The sequence below is a fragment of the Salmo trutta genome, chromosome 24, assembly GCF_901001165.1.
Source record: "Salmo trutta chromosome 24, fSalTru1.1, whole genome shotgun sequence".
NCBI classification, from domain to species: Eukaryota; Metazoa; Chordata; class Actinopteri; order Salmoniformes; family Salmonidae; genus Salmo; species Salmo trutta.
Window position 1 is genome coordinate 34,357,490 of NC_042980.1, and position 22,872 is coordinate 34,380,361.

Sequence of the window (22,872 nt, forward strand, 5' to 3'; positions counted from 1 at the left end):
TGCTGCTGAGTCAACAGAGTCACTCAACATGGACTTACTATTTCTCTCTCTTTTTCCGTCTCAGTATTGGAGGGATGAGCTGTATTGATGGGAGCTGTAGGCCCAGGTTCTGACCAAAGGGGTGAAAATGCACAATTCTCTTTATTTTCTAGTTACAGTATGTCTCTGTTCCTCTCTCTCTGAGAAGGGGAATACGTGTGTGATGGTCCATAGTGATAGGGACTAGCAGGTTCTATCCCAGGGGTAATTAAGGTGTGAATTTGCTCCTCTCCTCTCCTAGTACAAACAGCCAGCAGAATGACACAAGTAAATGTGCTCAGGGAGTTATGGCTGTTCCCTGAAAAGCCACCGAGCACACAGGGAAACGAATTGGCTTCCCGTGTAACATATTTAATTAGAGAGAGAGAGGAATAGAGAGAGAGGGGAACAGAGAGAGAGGAACAGAGAGAGGGAGAGAGGAACAGAGAGAGGGAGAGAGGAACAGAGAGAGGGAGAGAGGAACAGAGAGAGGGAGAGAGGAACAGAGAGAGGGAGCAAGAGAGCGAGAGAGAGGAACAGAGAGAGAGAGCGAGAGAGAGGAACAGAGAGAGAGAGCGAGAGAGAGGAACAGAGAGAGAGAGAGAGCGAGAGAGAGAGGAACAGAGAGAGTGAGAGAGAGGATCAGAGAGAGAGAGAGCGAGAGAGAGGAACAGAGCGAGAGAGAGGATCAGAGAGAGAGAGAGCGAGAGAGAGGAACAGAGCGAGATGCACATACATGCCACAAACCCAAACACGTGAATGCACTTACCAAAGTTCTGCTCAGCTTGTTATTGAGAATGTTTTTAATTGCAGGCACCTCCAAACACATTGTAATGAACCAACACAGGTGGTGCCAATTCATTGTTAAGACACAGCAACATGGTAATGTTGTTATATGAAGAGCGAGAGAGAGAGAGAGAGAGAGAGAGAGAGAGAGAGAAAGAAAGAAAGAGTGTGTGCGAGTACATTTTTGTTATTGCATATCACAGCATGATGTCAACTTTTAGGCAATGTGTTCGTTGATACAAGTAAGGACTGTGTGATAAATCAGAGCCTGCAGCCATCACCTGCTGAATGATATAATAACTCTAGCAAAGTACTGTTGATGGATTCCAACTTCAGACAGCACAACATAAGCTCAATGAAGTTACTTTCGCTGTCGACAGAGGAAGGCTTTCTTTTAAAGCTCAAAGTGTGATATCAGTGGCACACAGCTGTTCTGATGAAACACGGAGAGAGAGACCAAATCCTCCTGAAGTTCCTCTTCGTTCCTGCTGGGTTTTCAGTATCCGGGATAAGCCTTTTACAGGGCACTGCTCTCAAAACTGCCTTCAGATAAACTGATCGATGAAGCTCAGATTGTGAACCAGCAGAGAGAGAATGATCCACGGTTGGATGATAAGCAGGTGGCCATCTCAGAGATACAGAGAGAGAGAGAGATGAACAGAGAGAGACAGGCAGATTAAGAAAGAGACAGAGACAGGCAGAGAGAGACAGGTAGATTGAGAAAGAGACAGAGACAGGCAGAGAGAGAGAGGCAGATAAAGAAAGAGACAGACAGGCAGAGAGAGACAGGTAGATTGAGAAAGACAAAGATACATGCAGAGAGAGACATGCAGAGAGAGAAAGACAGAGAGAGAGAGACATGCAGCGAGAGAGAGACATGCAGCGAGAGAGACATGCAGCGAGAAAAAGACAGAAAGAAAAGACAGAGAGAGACATGCAGAGAGAGGAAGACACAGAGAAAATGAATACAGTAATACAGATGGAGAGGAAACACCTGCAATATAATAGCATAAAGAGAGCTGGAGTAGACTGTATGTATGACAGGGAAACAGAGAGAGAGAGGTAGTAGACTGTATGTATGACAGGGAAACAGAGTGAGAGGTAGAGTGGACTGTATGTATGACAGTAAAAGAGAGTGAGAGGTAGAGTGGACTGTATGTATGACAGGGAAACAGAGTGAGAGGTAGTAGACTGTATGTATGAGAGGGATACAGAGTGAGAGGTAGAGTGGACTGTATGTATGTGAGGGAAACAGAGTGAGAGGTAGAGTAGACTGTATGTATGAGAAGGAAACAGAGTGAGAGGTAGAGTGGACTGTATGTATGTGAGGGAAACAGAGTGAGAGGTAGAGTGGACTGTATGTATGTGAGGGAAACAGAGTGAGAGGTAGTAGACTGTATGTATGAGGAAACAGAGTGAGAGGTAGAGTGGACTGTATGTTTGACAGGGAAACAGACTGAGAGGTAGAGTGGACTTAACATCCTTATCATTTATCACCCTCCAGGTTCCCTTGGAGAGTTCATCAATGAGCTTGACACCTTGATAAGTTCCTTTCCTGAGGATGGCTCACACCTCACAATTCTGGGTGACTTTAACCTCCCTACGTCTACCTTTGACTCATTTCTCTCTACCTCCTTTCCACTCCTCTCCTCTTTTGACCTTACCCTCTCACCGTCCCCCCCTACTCACAAGGCAGGCAATACGCTTGACCTCATCTTTACTAGATGTTGTTCTTCTACTAATATCACTGCAACTCCCCTCCAAGTCTCCGACCACTACCTTGTATCCTTTTCCCTCTCGCTCTCCTCCAACACTACTCACTCTGCCCCTACTCAGATGGTATTGCGCTGTCGCAACCTTCGCTCTCTCTCTCCTGCTACTCTCTCCTCTTCCATCCTATCATCTCTTCCCTCTGCTCAATCCTTCTCCAACCAATCTCCTGATTCTGCCTCCTCAACCCTCCTCTCCTCCCTTTCTGCATCCTTTGACTCTCTATGTCCCCTATCCTCCCGGCCGGCTCGGTCCTCCCCTCCTGCTCCGTGGCTTGACGACTCATTGCGAGCTCACAGAACAGGGCTCCGGGCAGCCGAGCGGAAATGGAGGAAAACTAGCCTCCCTGCGGACCTGGCATCTTTTCACTCCCTCCTCTCCACCTTTTCTCCCTCTGTTTCTGCTGCTAAAGCCACTTTCTACCACTCTAAATTCCAAGCATCTGCCTCTAACCCTAGGAAGCTCTTTGCCACCTTCTCCTCCCTCCTGAATCCTCCTCCCCCCCCCTCCTCCCTCTCTGCGGATGACTTTGTCAACCATTTTGAAAAGAAGGTCGACGACATCCAATCCTCGTTTGTTAAGTCAAACGACACCGCTGGTTCTGCTCACACTCCAGATGAAATCTTGCGAATTGTGACAGCCGGCCGCCCAACAACCTGCCCTCTTGACCCTATCCCCTCCTCTCTTCTCCAGACCATTTCCGGAGACCTTCTCCCTTACCTCACCTCGCTCATCAACTCATCCTTGACCGCTGGCTATGCCCCTTCCGTCTTCAAGAGAGCGAGAGTTGCACCCCTTCTCAAAAAACCTACACTCGATCCCTCCAATGTCAACAACTACAGACCAGTGTCCCTTCTTTCTTTTCTCCCCAAAACTCTTGAGCGTGCCGTCCTTGGCCAGCTCTCTTGCTATCTCACTCAGAATGACCTTCTTGATCCAAATCAGTCAGGTTTCAAGACTGGTCATTCAACTGAGACTGCTCTTCTCTGTGTCACGGAGGCTCTCCGCACTGCTAAAGCTAACTCTCTCTCCTCTGCTCTCATCCTTCTAGACCTATCTGCTGCCTTTCATACTGTGAACCATCAGATCCTCCTCTCCACCCTCTCCGAGTTGGGCATCTCCGGCGCAGCTCACTCTTGGATTGCATCCTATCTGACAGGTCGCTCCTACCAGGTGGGGTGGTGAGAATCCGTCTCCGCACCACGTGCTCTCACCACTGGTGTCCCCCAGGGCTCTGTTCTAGGCCCTCTCCTATTCTCGCTATACACCAAGTCACTTGGCTCTGTCATTTCCTCACATGGTCTCTCCTATCATTGCTACGCAGACGACACACAATTAATCTTCTCCTTTCCCCCTTCTGATAACCAGGTGGCGAATCGGATCTCTGCATGTCTGGCAGACATATCAGTGTGGATGACGGATCACCACCTCAAGCTGAACCTCGGCAAGACGGAGCTGCTCTTCCTCCCGGGGAAGGACTGCCCGTTCCATGATCTCGCCATCACGGTTGACAACTCCATTGTGTCCTCCTCCCAGAGTGCTACGACCCTTGGCGTGACCCTGGACAACAGCCTGTCGTTCTCCGCTAACATCAAGGCAGTGACCCGATCCTGTAGATTCATGCTCTACAACATTCGCAGAGTACGACCCTGCCTCACACAGGAAGCGACGCAGGTCCTAATCCAGGCACTTGTCATCTCACGTCTGGATTACTGCAACTCGCTGTTGGCGGGGCTCCCTGCCTGTGCCATTAAACCCCTACAACTCATCCAGAACGCCGCAGCCCGTCTGGTGTTCAACCTTCCCAAGTTCTCTCATGTCACCTGCTCCTCCGCACACTCCACTGGATTCCAGTTGAAGCTCGCATCTCCCTACCTCTGCGGAAGCACAGTTCCCGCTCAGCCCGGTCAAAACTGTTCGCTGCTCTGGCACCCCAATGGTGGAACAAGCTCCCTCACGACGCCAGGACAGCGGAGTCAATCACCACCTTCCAGAGACAACTGAAACCCCACCTCTTTAAGGAATACCTGGGATAGGAATAAGTAATCCTTCTAACCCTAGCCCCCACCCTCCCCCCCAAAAAAATATATAGATGTACTATTGTAAAGTGGTTGTTCCACTGGATATCATAAGGTGAATGCACCAATTTGTAAGTCGCTCTGGATAAGAGCGTCTGCTAAATGACGTAAATGTAAAATGTAAATGTTTGCAACGCCAGGGTTGTGGGTTCGATTCCCACGGGGGACCAGTACGGAGAAATAATGTATGAAATGTATGTATGAAATGTATGCATTCACTACTGTAAGTTGCTCTGGATAAGAGCGTCTGCTAAATGACTAAAATGTAAATGTCTATGTATGACAGGGAAACTGAGTGAGAGGTAGAGTGGACTGTGTGTATGACAGGGAAACAGAGTGAGAGGTAGAGTAGACTGTATGTGAGGGAAACAGAGTGAGAGGTATAGTGGACTGTATGTATGACAGGGAAACAGAGTGAGAGGTAGAGTAGACTGTATGTATGACAGGGAAACAGAGTGAGAGGTAGAGTGGACTGTATGTATGACAGGGAAACAGAGTGAGAGGTAGAGTAGACTGTATGTATGACAGGGAAACAGAGTGAGAGGTAGAGTGGACTGTATGTATGACAGGGAAACAGAGTGAGAGGTAGTAGACTGTATGTATGACAGGGAAACAGAGTGAGAGGTAGTAGACTGTATGTATGACAGGGAAACAGAGTGAGAGGTAGAGTGGACTGTATGTATGACAGGGAAACAGAGTGAGAGGTAGTAGACTGTGTGTATGACAGGGAAACGGAGTGAGAGGTAGAGTGGACTGTGTGTATGACAGGGAAACCGAGTGAGAGGTAGTAGACTGTATGTATGACAGGGAAACAGAGTGAGAGGTAGTAGACTGTGTGTATGACAGGGATACAGAGTGAGAGGTAGTAGACTGTGTGTATGACAGGGATACAGAGTGAGAGGTAGTAGACTGTATGTATGACAGGGAAACAGAGTGAGAGGTAGTAGACTGTATGTATGACAGGGAAACAGAGTGAGAGGTAGAGTAGACTGTATGTATGACAGGGAAACAGAGTGAGAGGTAGAGTGGACTGTATGTATGACAGGGAAACAGAGTGAGAGGTAGAGTGGACTGTATGTATGACAGGGAAACGGAGTGAGAGGTAGAGTGGACTGTATGTATGACAGGGATACAGAGTGAGAGGTAGTAGACTGTATGTATGACAGGGAAACAGAGTGAGAGGTAGTAGACTGTATGTATGACAGGGAAACAGAGTGAGAGGTAGAGTAGACTGTATGTATGACAGGGAAACAGAGTGAGAGGTAGAGTAGACTGTATGTATGACAGGGAAACAGAGTGAGAGGTAGTAGACTGTATGTATGACAGGGAAACAGAGTGAGAGGTAGAGTGGACTGTATGTATGACAGGGAAACAGAGTATCGTGTCTTTGGCTATGCCGGATTAAGTGAAATGACATGCTATCCTATAAAATCCTTTCTCTGTAATAATATCACCTGATTAGCTAATCATGTAAATGTAATTAACTAGAAAGTCGGGACATCACCGAAGAGTGTTTATAGAGCCGTTATCTTCCGAATAAACTCTTAAAAACGTAGTAATATTTCACATCGATAGCCGTCAATATTAATCCTCATGTTATTTTCAGTCTCATAATGAAAGTTGTAAATTCTTGGTTATCTGCACGAACCCTGGCTAACAAGTTGAATTAGCAATACAAAATTGGGTTTAATTATTTATTTACCAAATACCTAAACTAGTCACACAGAATTACATATACACAGAATGCAAATGATGTCATACAGAAAACGACCCTGGTGGATGGAGCTGACATGGCGGCTTGTTACACAAAGAGAGGGGGTTGGGCTTGAATGAAAGAGCGGGAAGACTGAGGAACAAAAGAAACAGCTTGGCTATGCCATCGTAAATACATTATCGTATGCATTCTAAATTACCGGCCATTTGGAAAAGGAAAATGCAATAAATATTTACTCTGAGCTGCGCTTCGGTAGGTTGGTTGTAGATGCTGGCCGTGTTGGTCAACAGAGATCTTCCTGTCCTCGGAAGAATGTCACTGGTGGTAAAATTGGATACCTTGTAGTATCTTCGTCGTGTGTTAGACTGCATTTGTTGTCCGTCCTTTCCTAGCCCGCGTCTACAGCGGCTGCTGCTAACTCAACGGCTAGGAAGTATCACTTCTGTAGTGAATAAGTCCAAAGTTCATACCATTCGCCACCAAAGCTCACGCCGAGGTTGGCTTAGTTCTGTACTTGACATGTGAGTCCTTTTAACGCAGAGGCTGCAGACCTCACTTAGTGGAACCCTGGTTACATTGTGTCATTGTCTTATATAGTGGCGAGGGGAGAAGGGTGTGTTTCATCGTTTATAACCCCAGTCTCTTCACAGGGGCAGGCCACTGATTAAGCAGGGGACTTTCCTTATGAAAACCCAGTTCTCTCAATTGGAAGCTAAAATTACATTTAATCTCCTAACAAACAGTTTCAATATCAAACATTTAAATTGCACAACAATTCCATGTGAATCTGATAACTAGAATGTTTAGACTTTCCCAGGTACAGTTTATGTCGTCCTGTCATCAGTCATGTCTCAGATGACAACCGAACTGACATCCATACTCATTAAGTTCCAACGCATATTTCCAACTGGTTCTATTACCGAAATATGGTTCCTTTCCCCCAACTTGTTTGATGTTCCCAGACTCTCTATATTTAACAAAGGCTATTCGAGAGTCCTTCAGTAGGGTCAGAGAGAGAGGGAAGTGAGAAAGGTATTTATGGGGGGGTCATAAACCTTACCCACAGGCCAACGACAAAAATGTAAAATGTAAATGTAAGAGTGAGAGGTCGAGTAGACTATGTATGACAGTAAATCAGAGTGAGAGGTATGGTGGACTGTATGTATGACAGGGAAACAGAGTGAGAGGTAGAGTAGACTGTATGTATGACAGGGAAACAGAGTGAGAGGTAGAGTAGACTGTATGTATGACAGGGAAACAGAGTGAGAGGTAGTAGACTGTATGTATGACAGGGAAACAGATTGAGAGGTAGAGTAGACTGTATGTCTGACAGGGAAACCGTGTGAGAGGATAGAGTATACTGTATGTATGACAGGGAAACAGAGTGAGAGGCAGTAGACTGTATGTATCAGGGAAACAGAGTGAGAGGTAGAGTGGACTGTATGTATGAGAGGTAAACAAAGTGAGAGGTAGAGTAGACTGTATGTATGACAGGGAAACAGAGGGAGAGGTAGTGTGGACTGTGTGTATGAGATGGATACAGAGTGAGAGGTACAGTGGGGGAAAAAAGTATTTGATCCCCTGCTGATTTTGTACGTTTGCCCACTGACAAAGAAAGGATCAGTCTATAATTTTAATGGTAGGTTTATTTGAACAGTGAGAGACAGAATAACAACAAAAGTATCCAGAAAAACGCATGTCAGAAATGATATAAATTGATTTCCATTTTAATGAGGGAAATAAGTATTTGACCCCCTCTCAATCAGAAAGATTTCTGGCTCCCAGGTGTCTTTTATACAGGTAACGAGCTGAGATTAGGAGCACACTCTTAAAGGGAGTGCTCCTAACCGCAGCTTGTTACCTGTAAAAAAGACACCTGTCCACAGAAGCAATCAATCAATCAGATTCCAAACTCTCCACCATGGCTAAGACCAAAGAGCTCTCCAACTATGTCAGTGACAAGATTGTAGACCTACACAAGGCTGGAATGGGGCTACAAGACCATCGCCAAGCAGCTTGGTGAGAAGGTGACAACAGTTGATGTGATTATTCGCAAATGGAAGAAACACAACAGAACTGTCAATCTCCCTCGGCCTGGGGCTCCATGCAAGATCTCATCTCGTGGAGTTGCAATGATCATGAGAACGGTGAGGAATCAGCCCAGAACTACACGGGAGGATCTTGTCAATGATCTCAAGGCAGCTGGGACCATAGTCACCAAGAAAACAATTGGTAACACACTACGCTGTGAAGGACTGATATCCTGCAGCGCCCGCAAGGTCCCCCTGCTTAAGAATACATATACATGCCCGTCTGAAGTTTGCCAATGAACATCTGAAAGACTCAGAGGACAACTGGTGAAAGTGTTGTGGTCAGATGAGACCAAAATGGAGCTCTTTGACATCAACTCAACTCGCCGTGTTTGGAGGAGGAGGAATGCTGCCTATGACCCCAAGAACACCATCTCCACCGTCAAACATGGAGGTGGAAACATTATGCTTTGGGGGTGTTTTTCTGCTAAGGGGACAGGACAACTTCACCGCATCAAAGGGACGATGGACGGGGCAATGTACCGTCAAATCTTGGGTGAGAACCACCTTCCCTCGGCCAGGGCATTGAAAATGGGTCGTGGATGGGTATTCCAGCATGACAATGATCCAAAACACACGGCCAAGGCAACAAAGGAGTGGCTCAAGAAGAAGCACATTAAACCTGTTAGGGCTAAGGGGCAGTATTGACACGGCCGGATAAAAAACGTACCCGATTTAATCTGGTTACTACTCCTGCCCAGTAACTAGAATATGCATATAATTATTGGCTTTGGATAGAAAACACCCTAAAGTTTCTAAAACTGTTTGAATGGTGTCTGTGAGTATAACAGAACTCATATGGCAGGCCAAAACCTGAGAAGATTCCATGCAGGAAGTGGCCTGTCTGACAAGTTGTGTTTCACCTTGGCTCTGTTTATTGACGACTGAGGATCTTTGCTATAACGTGACACTTCCTACGGCTCCCATAGGCTCTCAGAGCCCGGGGAAAAGCTGAACGATATCGAGGCAGCCTCTGGCTGAAACACATTATCGCCTTTGCCAAGTGGCCGATCAGAGGACAATAGGCTTAGGCGCGTGCCCGAGTCGACCCCATGCTTTATTTTCTTTCGTCTGTTTACCTAATTGCAGATTCCCGGTCGGAATATTATCGCTTTTTTACGAGAAAAATGGCATAAAAATTGATTTTAAACTGCGGTTGACATGCTTCGAAGTACGGTAATGAAATATTTAGATTTTTTTTGTCACGAAATGCGCCGTGTGCATGACCCTTATTTACACTTCGGATAGTGTCTTGAACGCAAGAACAAAACGCCGCTGTTGGAACATAACTATGGATTATTTTGGACCAAACCAACATTTGTTATTGAAGTAGAAGTCCTGGGAGTGCATTCTGACGAAGAACACCAAAGGTAATCAAACTTTTCTAATAGTAAATCGGAGTTTGGTGAAGGCTAAACTTGCTGGGTGTCTAAATAGCTAGCCCTCTGATGCCGGGCTATCTACTTAGAATATTGCAAAATGTGCTTTCACCAAAAAGCTATTTTAAAATCGGACATATCGAGTGCATAGAGGAGTTCTGTATCTATAATTCTTAAAATAATTGTTATGCTTTTTGTGAACGTTTATCGTGAGTAATTTAGTAAATTATTAGTAAATTCGCCGGAAGTTTGCGGGGGGTATGCTAGTTCTGAACGTCACATGCTAATGTAAAAAGCTGGTTTTTGATATAAATATGAACTTGATTGAACAAAAGATGCATGTATTGTATAACATAATGTCCTAAGTGTGTCATCTGATGAAGATCATCAAAGTTTAGTTCTGCATTTAGCTGTCTTCTGGGTTTTTGTGACATTATATGCTAGCTTGAAAAATGGGTGTCTGATTATTTCTGGCTGGATACTCTGCTGAATGTTTTACTTTCGTTGTAAAGCCTTTTTGAAATCGGACAGTGTGGTTAGATTAACGAGAGTCTTGTCTTTAAAATGCTGTAAAATAGTCATATGTTTGAGAAATTGAAGTAATAGCATTTCTAAGGTATTTGAATATCGCGCCACAGGATTCCACTGGCTGTTACGTAGGTGGGACGATTTGGTGCCACCTACCCTAGAAAGGTTCAGGTCCTGGAGTGGCCTAGCCAGTCTCTAGACTTTAATCCCATAGAAAGTCTGTGGAGGGAGCTGATGGTTCGAGTTGCCAAACGTCAGCCTCGAAACCTTAATGAGAAGATCTGCAAAGAGGAGTGGGACAAAATCCCTCCTGAGATGTGTGCAAACCTGGTGGCCAACTACAAGAAACGTCTGACCTCTGTGATTTCCAACAAGGGTTTTGCCACCAAGTACTAAGTCATGTTTTGCAGAGGGGTCAAATACTTTTTTTGTGTACTGTATTTTTTAGATGGAAACAGAGTGAGAGGTAGAGTGGACTGTGTGTATGACAGGGAAACAGAGTGAGAGGTAGAGTAGACTGTATGTATGACAGGGAAACAGAGTGAGAGGTTGAGTAGACTGTATGTATGACAGGGAAACAGAGTGAGAGGTAGTCACAGTTTGTTTATTTGGGTGCAGGCTTGCATAAATTGTCAATCCAATCCATATACTATGCCAGTGGTTTCAGCTCACTTGCACCACAACCAAACAACACACACACACACAAACACACACACTTCTGAGGCTGTCAGGTCCTGAGGGTGAGTGTTTGTAAGCATACCATATCTGAGACACAGATGAATTAATTTGTGCAGGTGTGTGTTTGTGTGCCTACTTTACTGTAGGTGTGTTTATGTAGAGTCATCTGGGCATCTCTAATCCCTTGGGCATGGTCGCCGTGGGCAACCGGCTTTGGAATGCACTCAGACAGTCTGTGTCAGTGGTGGACGGGTGGGCTGGTGGGCTGAAGTTTGAGTGACAGGCAGAGAGACAGGACTTTAACAGGATATGACCCGCTGCAGGCCAAAATCCCCTGGAGCTATCGCTGCCTCTTCGAAAACATCTCTCTCTCACTCTTCTCTTCCTTCTCTCTCTCTGTCTCTCTCTTCTCTTCCTTCCTTCTCTCTCTTCTCTTCCTTCCTTCTCTCTCTCTCTCCCTTCTCTCTCTTTCTCTTCCTGCGCTCTCTCTCTCTCTCTCTCTCTCTCTCTCTCTCTCTCTCTCTCTCTCTCTCTCTCTCTCTCTTCCTAAGGGCTTGTAAGTAAGAATTTCACTGTAAGATCTACACCTGTTGTATTCGGAGCGTGTGACAAATACAATTAGATTTGATTTCAAATGATCTATCATGGCTATGCACAGTGTTCTAACAATGTCTGTCTCTGTTTCTCTCTTTCTCTCTGTCCTAAACCTGAGCTACATTTCATTTCAAACAGTTGCCCCTCACGTCTGATCCAATCATTCACTCGTATTCCTGATTCGGCCCACAGTGTGTTAGGCTCAGTGAAATACTGTACATGATAGCATACTTTAAGTGACATTTGAAATGAAGCCACTATAGTGGTTTACTATGCACTATCAGGTCTTAGCTGTTATACCACTTTTCTCCAATTAACATTCCTTATTCCCCTATTCAATCATCACCTTACTATGTTTAGTTACTTTCTCATCACCTATAGACACAGCTAGAAATGTCATCGCCATAATAAATGGTGGCGTATTAGGCCATGGTCTGTAAGTGAATGGTGTCTCACGGATTGCTTTGAGAATCCTCCATTTGGTTTCCAGACCAGAAGAGGTATCCCAATAGAACCTTTAAGGTAGTCAATAGAGACTGGAATTATCTCTCTTTTTATTCACCTTCCTTCCTTCCTCTCTGTCTTTCTCTCACTCTCTCTCTCTCTTTCTCTCTGTCTCTCTCACTCGCTCTCTCTTCATCTCTGTCTCTGTCTCTCTCTCTCTCTCTCTGTGTCTCTATCTCTGTCTCTATCTCTCTCACTCTCTGTCTCTCTCACTCTCACTCTCACTCTCTCTCTCTCTCTCTCTGTCTCTGTCTCTGTCTCTGTGTGTGTCACGTGCATACAGACACCTCCACACCCCTTCCCACCACTTTCTCTTTGGCTTTCTCTACGCCTAGAGCCCAGTTGGCTGTAGGTAGAGATCAATAGAGACATGGTGGAAGAGGGTGATGGTATTGAGCTGTGTGTTAAAGATATACTTCGGGCCCTTTATCTACTTCCCCAGAGTCAGATGAACTCGTGGATACCATTTTATGTCTCTGTGTCCAGTATGAAGGATGTTAGGGGTAGTTTTGTGAGCCAATGCTAACTAGCATTAGTGCAATGACTGGAAGTCTATAGGTATCTGCTACTATGCTAGCAGATACCTTTAATCTTCCAGTCATTGCATGAATACTAGTTAGCAATTGCGCTAGCGCTAGTTAGCAACTTCCTCCAAATTTGAATTTTTTGTTGTTGTACAAATGGTATCCACGACTTCATCTGACTCTGCGGAAGTAGATAAAGGGCCTCATTGCCAACAGCGCTGATTAATCTGTTAAACTGTACTAGGGCCTCTTAACAGGCCTCCTGCCCTCAATAATTACATGTTCAGACTTCCTCTGCCTGGCTGGGGCTTCTATAAATAGCGCTGTTGGGGTCATGACATGATAACCATCAATCCTAGCTAAGGAACACAACATACGTACTGTGTTGGGTGTGACTGGTGAGATCTTATTGCTTCCATCAGGCTCTAAATGTAGTATGTTATGTGATCTTCACCTCTGTTTGTCACCCCCCTCTCTGTCAACCCCATCCCTCTATTCTGTCTCTCCCCTCCTACCTCTAGAGGTGGACTCGCTGCGTATCCTGCTCTATTTGGTCATATTCCTCCTCAGTGTGTTGGGCAACCTGCTCATTATCGTGGTCCTGGCAGTCAACAAGCGCATGAGGACAGTCACCAACTCCTTCCTGCTGTCGCTGGCAGTCAGCGACCTGATGATGGCCATCTTCTGCATGCCCTTCACCCTCATCCCCAACCTCCTGGAGGACTTCATCTTTGGACCCGCCATGTGCAAGATAGTGGCCTACCTCATGGGTGAGATAGGAGGAGGAGGGCGGGGGGGAGAGAAGAGGAGAGGGAGACTGACTAGGTATCATGTAGGATGTATAGAGTAAAGTAGTGTAAAGGAAACCTTGGCACCTAGTGGCATGGAAGGAACTGAGACAGAGAATCATCATTAGGATGCATTGAGAGAGCAAGAGGGAAATGGGCAGGATCTGGGAATCTGATGTTGTCTTCTGCTGGCCGTGCTCTCCAGCTGCTCCCGATGGTCCCCAATAACGCAGCACAGGACACCTCGCAGACCTGCACACAGACATACATAGAATATCGCACATGGATGAACACACACTCACTCACTCACTCACTCACTCACTCACTCACTCACTCACTCACTCACTCCACGTCACGTCCCAGCTAGCAGGAGGATATGGATTAGGAGGAGAGCAAAGAGTCATTTCCCTTCTCCTCCAGTCTGGGGGATCAGGGCTATCAGATCAGGAGGTTCAGGATGTGATTTCCTCAAACACCATCTCTATTTAGCCAACGTCTCCCACTCATGTTTCACTAACACATTCACACATCCTTAAAAACACATCTTCACTCAAAAGTGCTCAGTACGTACTGATCTCTGATTCATAAGCTTCAGTTAGGGTCACATGTCATCTGATCCCTGATATTTTAGAAAAGTTGGAACCTTTCAAGACGTAAACTTAGCAGAACTGTTACGTAACGTTTTACATATTTGAAACTTTTAAAAGTGTTGTTTGTGTCGTTTCTCATTTCTTTACTTTCCAACAGGTGTATCCGTGAGCATCTCCACCTTCAGCCTGGTTGCCATAGCGATCGAGCGCTACAGCGCCATCTGCAACCCGCTGAAGTCGCGGGCGTGGCAGACCCGTTCCCATGCCTACCGGGTGATCGCCGCCACCTGGCTCCTGTCCTTCATGATCATGACCCCCTACCCCGTGTTCAGCCACCTGAAGCACGTCCCCCTAAAGGACAACATGACCATCACTCGCATGTGTCGCCACATCTGGCCCTATCCGGAGGTGGAACAGACCTGGTGAGTCTGTGGGGGGGGGGGGGGGTTGTGTATGAAGTGTGTGTGTTGGGGGGAGTGGGTGTGTGTGGGGGTGAGGTTGTGTATGAAGTGTGTGTGGGGGGGAGTGGGTGTGTGTGGGGGTGAGGTTGTGTATGAAGTGTGTGGGGGGGAGTGTGTGTGTGGGGGTGAGGTTGTGTATGAAGTGTGTGGGGGGGGAGTGGGTGTGTGTGGGGGTGAGGTTGTGTATGAAGTGTGTGGGGGGGAGTGGGTGTGTGTGGGGGTGAGGTTGTGTATGAAGTGTGTGTGTGTGTGTGTGGGGGGAGTGGGTGTGTGTGGGGGTGAGGTTGTGTATGAAGTGTGTGTGTGTGTGTGGGGGGAGTGGGTGTGTGTGGGGGTGAGGTTGTGTATGAAGTGTGTGTGTGTGTGTGGGGGGAGTGGGTGTGTGTGGGGGTGAGGTTGTGTATGAAGTGTGTGTGGGGGGAGTGGGTGTGTGTAGGGGTGAGGTTGTGTATGAAGTGTGTGTGTGTGGGAGGAGTGGGTGTGTGTAGGGGTGAGGTTGTGTATGAAGTGTGTGTGTGTGTGGGGGGGTGGGTGTGTGTGGGGGGAGTGCGTGTGTGTGGGGGTGAGGTTGTGTATGAAGTGTGTGTGTGTGGGGGGGAGTGGGTGTGTGTGGGGGTGTGGTTGTGTATGAAGTGTGTGTGTGTGGGGGGAGTGGGTGTGTGTGGGGGTGAGGTTGTGTATGAAGTGTGTGTGTGGGGGGGGAGTGGGTGTGTGTGGGGGTGAGGTTGTGTATGAAGTGTGTGTGTGGTTGTGTGTGGGGGTGAGGTTGTGTATGAAGTGTGTGTGTGTGGGTGTGTGTGGGGGTGAGGTTGTGTATGAAGTGTGTGTGTGTGTGTGTGGGGGGGGAGTGGGTGTGTGTGGGGGTGAGGTTGTGTATGAAGTGTATGTGTGGGGGGGAGTGGGTGTGTGTGGGGGTGAGGTTGTGTATGAAGTGTGTGTGTGGGGGGGAGTGGGTGTGTGTGGGGGTGAGGTTGTGTATGAAGTGTGTGTGTGGGTGTGTGGGGGGGTGAGGTTGTGTATGAAGTGTGTGTGTGTGGGGGGAGTGGGTGTGTGTGGGGGTGAGGTTGTGTATGAAGTGTGTGTGTGTGGGGGGGGGGGTGGGTGTGTGTGGGGGTGAGGTTGTGTATGAAGTGTGTGTACGGGTGGGTGGGTGTGTGTGGGGGTGAGGTTGTGTATGAAGTGGGTGTGTGTGGGGGGAGTGGGTGTGTGGGGGTGAGGTTGTGTATGAAGTGTGTGTGTGTGTGGGGGGAGTGGGTGTGTGTGGGGGTGGGTGTGTGTGGGGGTGGGTGGGTGTTAACTCCTCTCGTCTTACTTTGTGCTTAGTGCTGTTGTCCTAATACTGCATTTTAGGGGGTTTGGATGGAATTGTGATAACGAACAAAAGAAAATCTGTCTACACCTATACATTAGTGATGATACAGCAGTGTTGTTTTTGCATACTCGTTAGAATATAAACGCATGACTAAAATGGGTGCAACAGCAAAATAAAGTTTTACTTTCCACTAAAACAAGCTTGAGGTTTGATGTAGACTTCTCCAGGGAGAAAACACTGTCTGTAGCTGTAATGCTGCTCAGTCATTATTCTTTCATGTTGGTACTGCCATGACGCTTACTCTTGTGAGAAAAACTCACTCGCAAACCCACACACATTCACACACCCGCTCAAGTCATACATAGAGACAAACACCCGCGCGCGCGCGCGCACACACACACACACACACACACACTCCTGAGGTTCTCCAGAAATCGAAAGTAATAGTGAGAGAGAGAGCTAGGCCTGAATAGGTTTGTTTCCTTTTTCTTTGGGTCTTTCCCTTCAAAGCAGCTCATCACTCTTCTATATCTCCACCAGTGATACCTCCTCTCTCCTATATCTCCACCAGTAATACCTCCTCTCTCCTATATCTCCACCAGTAATACCTCCTCTCTCCTATATCTCCACCAGTAATACCTCCTCTCTCCTATATCTCCACCAGTAATACCTCCTCTCTCCTATATCTCCACCAGTAATACCTCCTCTCTCCTATATCTCCACCAGTAATACCTCCTCTCTCCTATATCTCCACCAGTAATACCTCCTCTCTCCTATATCTCCACCAGTGATACCTCCTCTCTCCTATATCTCCACCAGTAATACCTCCTCTCTCCTATATCTCCACCAGTAATACCTCCTCTCTCCTATATCTCCACCAGTAATACCTCCTCTCTCCTATATCTCCACCAGTAATACCTCCTCTCTCCTATATCTCCACCAGTAATACCTCCTCTCTCCTATATCTCCACCAGTGATACCTCCTCTCTCCTATATCTCCACCAGTAATACCTCCTCTCTCCTATATCTCCACCAGTGATACCTCCTCTCTCCTATATCTCCACCAGTGATACCTCCTCTCTCCTATATCTCCACCAGTGATACCTCCTCTCTCCTATATCTCCACCAGTAATACCTCCTCTCTCCTATATCTCCACCAGTGATACCTCCTCTCTCCTATATCTCCACCAGTGATACCTCCTCTCTCCTATATCTCCACCAGTAATACCTCCTCTCTCCTATATCTCCACCAGTAATACCTCCTCTCTCCTATATCTCCACCAGTGATACCTCCTCTCTCCTATATCTCCACCAGTGATACCTCCTCTCTCATATATCTCCACCAGTAATACCTCCTCTCTCCTATATCTCCACCAGTAATACCTCCTCTCTCCTATATCTCCACCAGTGATACCTCCTCTCTCCTATATCTCCACCAGTGATACCTCCTCTCTCCTATATCTCCACCAGTGATACCTCCTCTCTCCTATATCTCCACCAGTAATACCTCCTCTCTCCTATATCTCCACCAGTGATACCTCCTCTCTCCTATATCTCCACCAGTAATACCTCCTCTCTCCTATATCTCCACCAGTAATACCTCCTCTCTCCTATATCTCCACCAGTAATACCTCCTCTCTCCTATATCTCCACCAGTGATACCTCCTCTCTCCTATATCTCCAACAGTAATACCTCCTCTCTCCTATATCTCCACCAGTGATACCTCCTCTCTCCTATATCTCCAACAAGTGACACCTCCTCTCTCCTATATCTCCAACAAGTGACACCTCCTCTCTCCTATATCTCCAACAAGTGACACCTCCTCTCTCCTATATCTCCACCAGTGATACCTCCTCTCTCCTATATCTCCAACAAGTGACACCTCCTCTCTCCTATATCTCCAACAAGTGACACCTCCTCTCTCCTATATCTCCACCAGTGATAACTCCTCTTCTATATCTTCACCAATGATACCTCCTCTCTCCTATATCTCCACCAGTGATACCTCCTCACTCCTCTATATCCACCAGTGATACCTCCTCTCTCCTATATCTCCACCAGTGATACCTCCTCTCTCCTATATCTCCACCAGTGATACCTCCTCTCTCCTATATCTCCACCAGTGATACCTCCTCACTCCTCTATATCCACCAGTGATACCTCCTCTCTCCTATATCTCCAACAGTAATACCTCCTCACTCCTCTATATCCACCAGTGATATCTCCTCTCTCCTCCATATCTACCAGTGATACCTCCTCTCTATTCTATCTCCATCAGTAGTACCTCTCTAATATCTACCTCTTCTTCTCCCGCCTCTTTATAGCCCCCTCTCTTTGCGTCCTCATCCCTTTGTCTGTCCATCCGTCTGCTCGTCCGTCAGCTCGTCCCTTCTTCTGTCCGTCTCTGTTCCTCTCTCTCTGTCTCTCTCTGTCTCTCGCTCTCTCTGTCACTCTCTCTCTCTCTCCTTATCCCTCATCTCCCATCCCCTCTCTCTGAGGACCTCTGACATAGAACAACCCAACCTGTAAATGACAGCTTGTTAAGTCACAGGGCTCATTGTAATGACTGGAATGGAAATTATGGAACGGAGTCAAACGTGTGGTTTCCATATGTTTGATGTGCTTGATACCGTTCCATTAATACCATTCCAAACATTACAATTAGTCCATCCTCCTATAGCTCCTCCCAACAGCCTCCTCTGCTGTAGTCAGACATCCATTTTAAATCATTATTGAGATAAATGAAATGCACGAAACTTACTCTCTTTACCCTCTCTTCCACTCTCCAAAGGGTTCAATAATGAGTTACAAAAGCAAGTTAAAACACTTGTATGAACCAAAAAGATAAAAAGATAGTTCCAAGGAAGAATGGATGCACATATAACTATTGTAATCTGCTACAGGCTCTCTTATGATTGTGGAATATTGTTCTAATAGCCATGGTGCCTCTAAAAGATTTCAATGGACTATCAAGGCTATAATTCATGTGGCTTTACCCAGAGAGCTAATTTAATTCCAACAATGTATATTCCTAATCCACTAGTTCAATGTCCCTTTGAACATATTTAATACTTTTCTATTACCCGTTCCCACATATTTTGTCCTCCATGACGACTAAATAGAATAACAGCATTGTGGTGGTGTCACGGCTGTCTGTAAGAGGGAACCAAGGTGCAGCAGAGGATGTGCTCATCATTAGAATTTTAATTCAAATAAACAAGAGAACACTACAAAATGACCAAAACGACAGCAAACAGTCCTGTTAGGAAAATACTCAAACAGAAACAATTACCCACAAAACCCAAAGGAAAAACATGCTCCTTATGTGTGACTCCCAATCAGCAGCAACGAGCTTCAGCTGTGCCTGATTGGGAGCCACACACACGGCCCAAAACAAAGAAATACCAAAACATAGAAAAAGGAACATAGAACGCCCACCCAATGTAACACCCTGGCCTAACCAAAATAAAGAACAAAAAACCCCTCTCTATGGCCAGGGCGTTACAGGTGGAATGTCTTCTACACTGGGTATCAACCATTATTGTCTCCAGAGGTTGGACCAGAGCAAAGATATTGAAGAATTGAAGATACCCATCTCTGGTTTGCTCCTTCTAACCCAATGCCTATTGGACTTCCTCTGCCTAACCTCTTTCTGGAAGTCTCCTGTGAGAGCGAGCCCTTTTCTCCTATGCTCTCTCAATGCTCCTTGAAGAAGCTGGCCTCAGGCACAGATCTAGGATCAGAGTAGTCTCCAAACATCCTAACCTTAACCATCTCAAGAGGGGTAAGGCACAATTTACCTTGGATTAGTGTCTAAGGGCAATTTGTTAAGCCCACTTCCTGTGTGTGTCCCAGGAACATGATGTTGCTGCTTACGCTCTTTGTTGTTCCGGGGGTGGTGATGATCGTGGCCTATGGACTCATCTCCAGAGAGCTATACCGGGGAATCCAGTTTGAGATGGTTCAGAAGACATCATCCCCTGGTGAGACATTCATTACTGTTATTTAATTATTCACACATTTATTTACATCTTGCAGTAGAGGGGTTAGTAAGAAGACGTTAGAATGCTGAATTGGAATGAACTTTGAGTACTAGGAAAAATACTTATCTTCCAGTTACTGCCCAGTAGTGTTTCCCAGATGTTTGAATTCTGAACCAGATTATTAGGATTTGGGCTGTCTCTCTTCTGTGGTCACACAGAATGAACATTTCATTAGCATTTCAATCATGTTAATGTGTTGCAGGTTAGAGCAACGTAACCTTTAGTCAGTATGGAAGTGAGTAGCCGGAAGGATCTGATATGTGGAGTATATCAGCTGCTGCTTGTGGCCGTAGACCTTCACCATCTGTCTGTCCAATATGAGAGAGGGAGGGATGGAGGGGAGAGAGAAACAGAGGTGTAGTGATATGGAGGAAGAGAGAAAGCGAGGGAACATTAGCCCTCAGATGAGAGATGTGACTCAGGTTTTTGGTGATGTGCCTCCTCTAAAATACATCTGTGACCCAGGATTTTTTTTTTTGCAAAGCATATGTCACAGCAAATGGCATTTCTTCCATTCTCCGCTCCCTTTAGTCTATATTCAATCACTACTTATTGGCAGGGATAGCTTCCTTTAGCTTCCTTCTTCCACTGCCTGTACCAAAGCGGTACTATAAACCTTCATAAATATACACCAATTTCTCCTGCATCATGATTATTTAGTTCTTTAGCCATAACCCACCATTTGGTGATTCACCATTGTGTCAGAGTCAGATGAATTCATGGATACCATTTTTATGTCTTTGTGTCCAATATTAAGAAAGTGAGAGGTACTTTAGCGAGCCAATGCTAACTAGCATTAGCACAATGACTGGAAGCATGCTAGCACATACCCACAGACTTCCAGTCATTGCACTAACTCTAGTTAGGAGTTGCGTTAGTGCTATTTAGCAACTTCCTTCAATGACATAAAAATGCTATCCACAAGTTGTGTGTGTGTGTGTGTGTGTTGGGGGGGGGGGGTGTGGCTCATCATGGCTAAATTTTCTGAAATTATTAGTTACAAAACCTAATTGTTCTGACCCCTCCTCACAGTTTTGGACCTCTACTTGCCTGCAAAGTAAATCCTCTGTCATCTTCTTTGCCCCGCCCCCTACACAGGTGTAAAAAACGGCCTGACCACCACCGGGGCTTGCGGCAGCGACGACAGTGATGGATGCTACGTCCAGCTCGCCAAGCGACCGCGCTCCATGGAGATGTCCACTCTGACATCATCGACGGCAACCACGTCCAAATTGGAGCGTCCCCGCAGCAACACCTCGGAGGCCAAGCTCTTGGCCAAGAAGCGCGTGATCCGGATGCTGGTGGTGATTGTTGCTCTGTTCTTCCTGTGCTGGTTTCCCCTCTACTGTGCCAACACCTGGAAGGCTTTCCACCCCGTCTCTGCCCGCCGTGCCCTCTCTGGTGCCCCCATCTCCTTCATCCACCTCCTGTCCTACACCTCGGCCTGTGTCAACCCCATCACCTACTGCTTCATGAACACACGCTTCCGCACGGCGCTGCTCGCCACCTTCGCCTGCTGCTGCCGCCCGCCCTGCCGACACAGACGCCACGGGCTGCGGGATGGAGAGGAGGACGCCATGGCTATGGGGGTGTCCATGTCCAAATTTAGTTACACCACGGTCAGCACTATGGGGACGTGCTGAGGGAGGGAACCATTGACTGACTGGTGGACGAGGGGGACGAGGGGGACATGGGGGGGAAACCAGAGAGATATGTTATGTGATTTCTATAGGGAAACTGTTAACCTGCGGTCAGTAGGTATGGGGAGATGCACCCACAGTCTATAGGGAAACCAACGCCTGACCATTACTGCAACGCTAATGTCAAGGCAGCCAATGGGGTCAGAGAGATGGTTAGATATATCTATGTGAAGGGATGAACTAAGCATGGGTAAATCAAACCTGTTGTATACACTCAAAAAGGGAAAATACTCATGACCCTTGGAGAATGCTTTCCTAACATACCCACAGGAAAATGATACACCGTTTAATAGTTGCCAAACAAAAGAAAATAAGGAAATATTATAGTAGCACAGTTTTGCATTAGCATTTGTCCCAAGTGATGGGAAAACAATGTTTTGTTCAATAGTATACGTATGCCTATGTAGTTATTTCTTTATCACCTGGGACTCATTAAAAAGCTTGCAATCATGTTTACTGATGAATCCCTCATATAGAATGGGGATCTATTATGTGGGTGGGATATAAGGGATATGTGTTGGTAGCACAGGCGGCCGGTGGCACCTTAATTGGGGAGGACGGGCTCATAGTAATGGCTGGAATGGAATGAATGAAATGTTATCGAACACATCAAGCACGTGGTTTCCATTCCATTTACTCCATTCCAGCCATTTTTATCAGCTGTCCTCTCAGCAACTCCTGTGGTTAGTAGGGGGGTGTGTATACCTGAATGATAATCTTTAGGGGTTTCGCAGGGCAGTAGCTTGACACGCAGTATCAGTAATACCTTTTACAGTATCAGTAATACCTTTTACAGTATCAGTAATACCTTTTACAGTATCAGTAATACCTTTTACAGTATCAGTAATACCTTTTACAGTATCAGTAATACCTTTTACAGTATCAGTAATACCTTTTACAACGCTTCTACTTGTTGTCACTTTACTTTGGTTAAAATGCTGAATATGTGCTTGTTATTAGTGTTGTCAATGTCCTGAAGGTAGGAACTCTGTTGTGCCTGCCTATAAAATGTTGTAAATAGTGTGTTACATTGTGCCCTTGGGTGTGGATTGGAGGCCAGACTTAACTGCAACCAAACCAACCCAACCTTAGTGAAGACAGCAGAGAACACAACTAAGGAATGGGGGCTTTGGAGAGGTACCCGTACTTCATATTTGGGCTGTTAATCTGGATCCAGCTCAATCACAGTACACTGCCTGATTCTCTTTTAGAGGTGCATCTTTGCTTTTTTGAAACAATATGTGCTCTATGGTCAACTAAACAGAGTGTGTGATGGTACTTAACCTGTCTGGGAACCATGGGACGTTTGCGTCC

The 22,872-nt window shown here is 46.3% G+C and overlaps 1 protein-coding gene across 1 annotated transcript in view; it reads left to right on the plus strand.

The window, feature by feature from the left end:
* Positions 1–21,545, plus strand: part of LOC115161186 (cholecystokinin receptor-like) — a 28,356-nt gene extending 6,811 nt beyond the window's left edge. Inside the window, exons 2-5 of the mRNA XM_029711967.1 lie at positions 13,185–13,433; positions 14,199–14,463; positions 19,671–19,798; positions 20,957–21,545. Of these exons, the coding sequence (XP_029567827.1) occupies positions 13,185–13,433; positions 14,199–14,463; positions 19,671–19,798; positions 20,957–21,501 (1,187 nt within the window). The 3' untranslated portion in view covers positions 21,502–21,545. The remainder of the gene's footprint in view (positions 1–13,184; positions 13,434–14,198; positions 14,464–19,670; positions 19,799–20,956) is intronic.
* Positions 21,546–22,872: the final 1,327 nt, after the last annotated feature.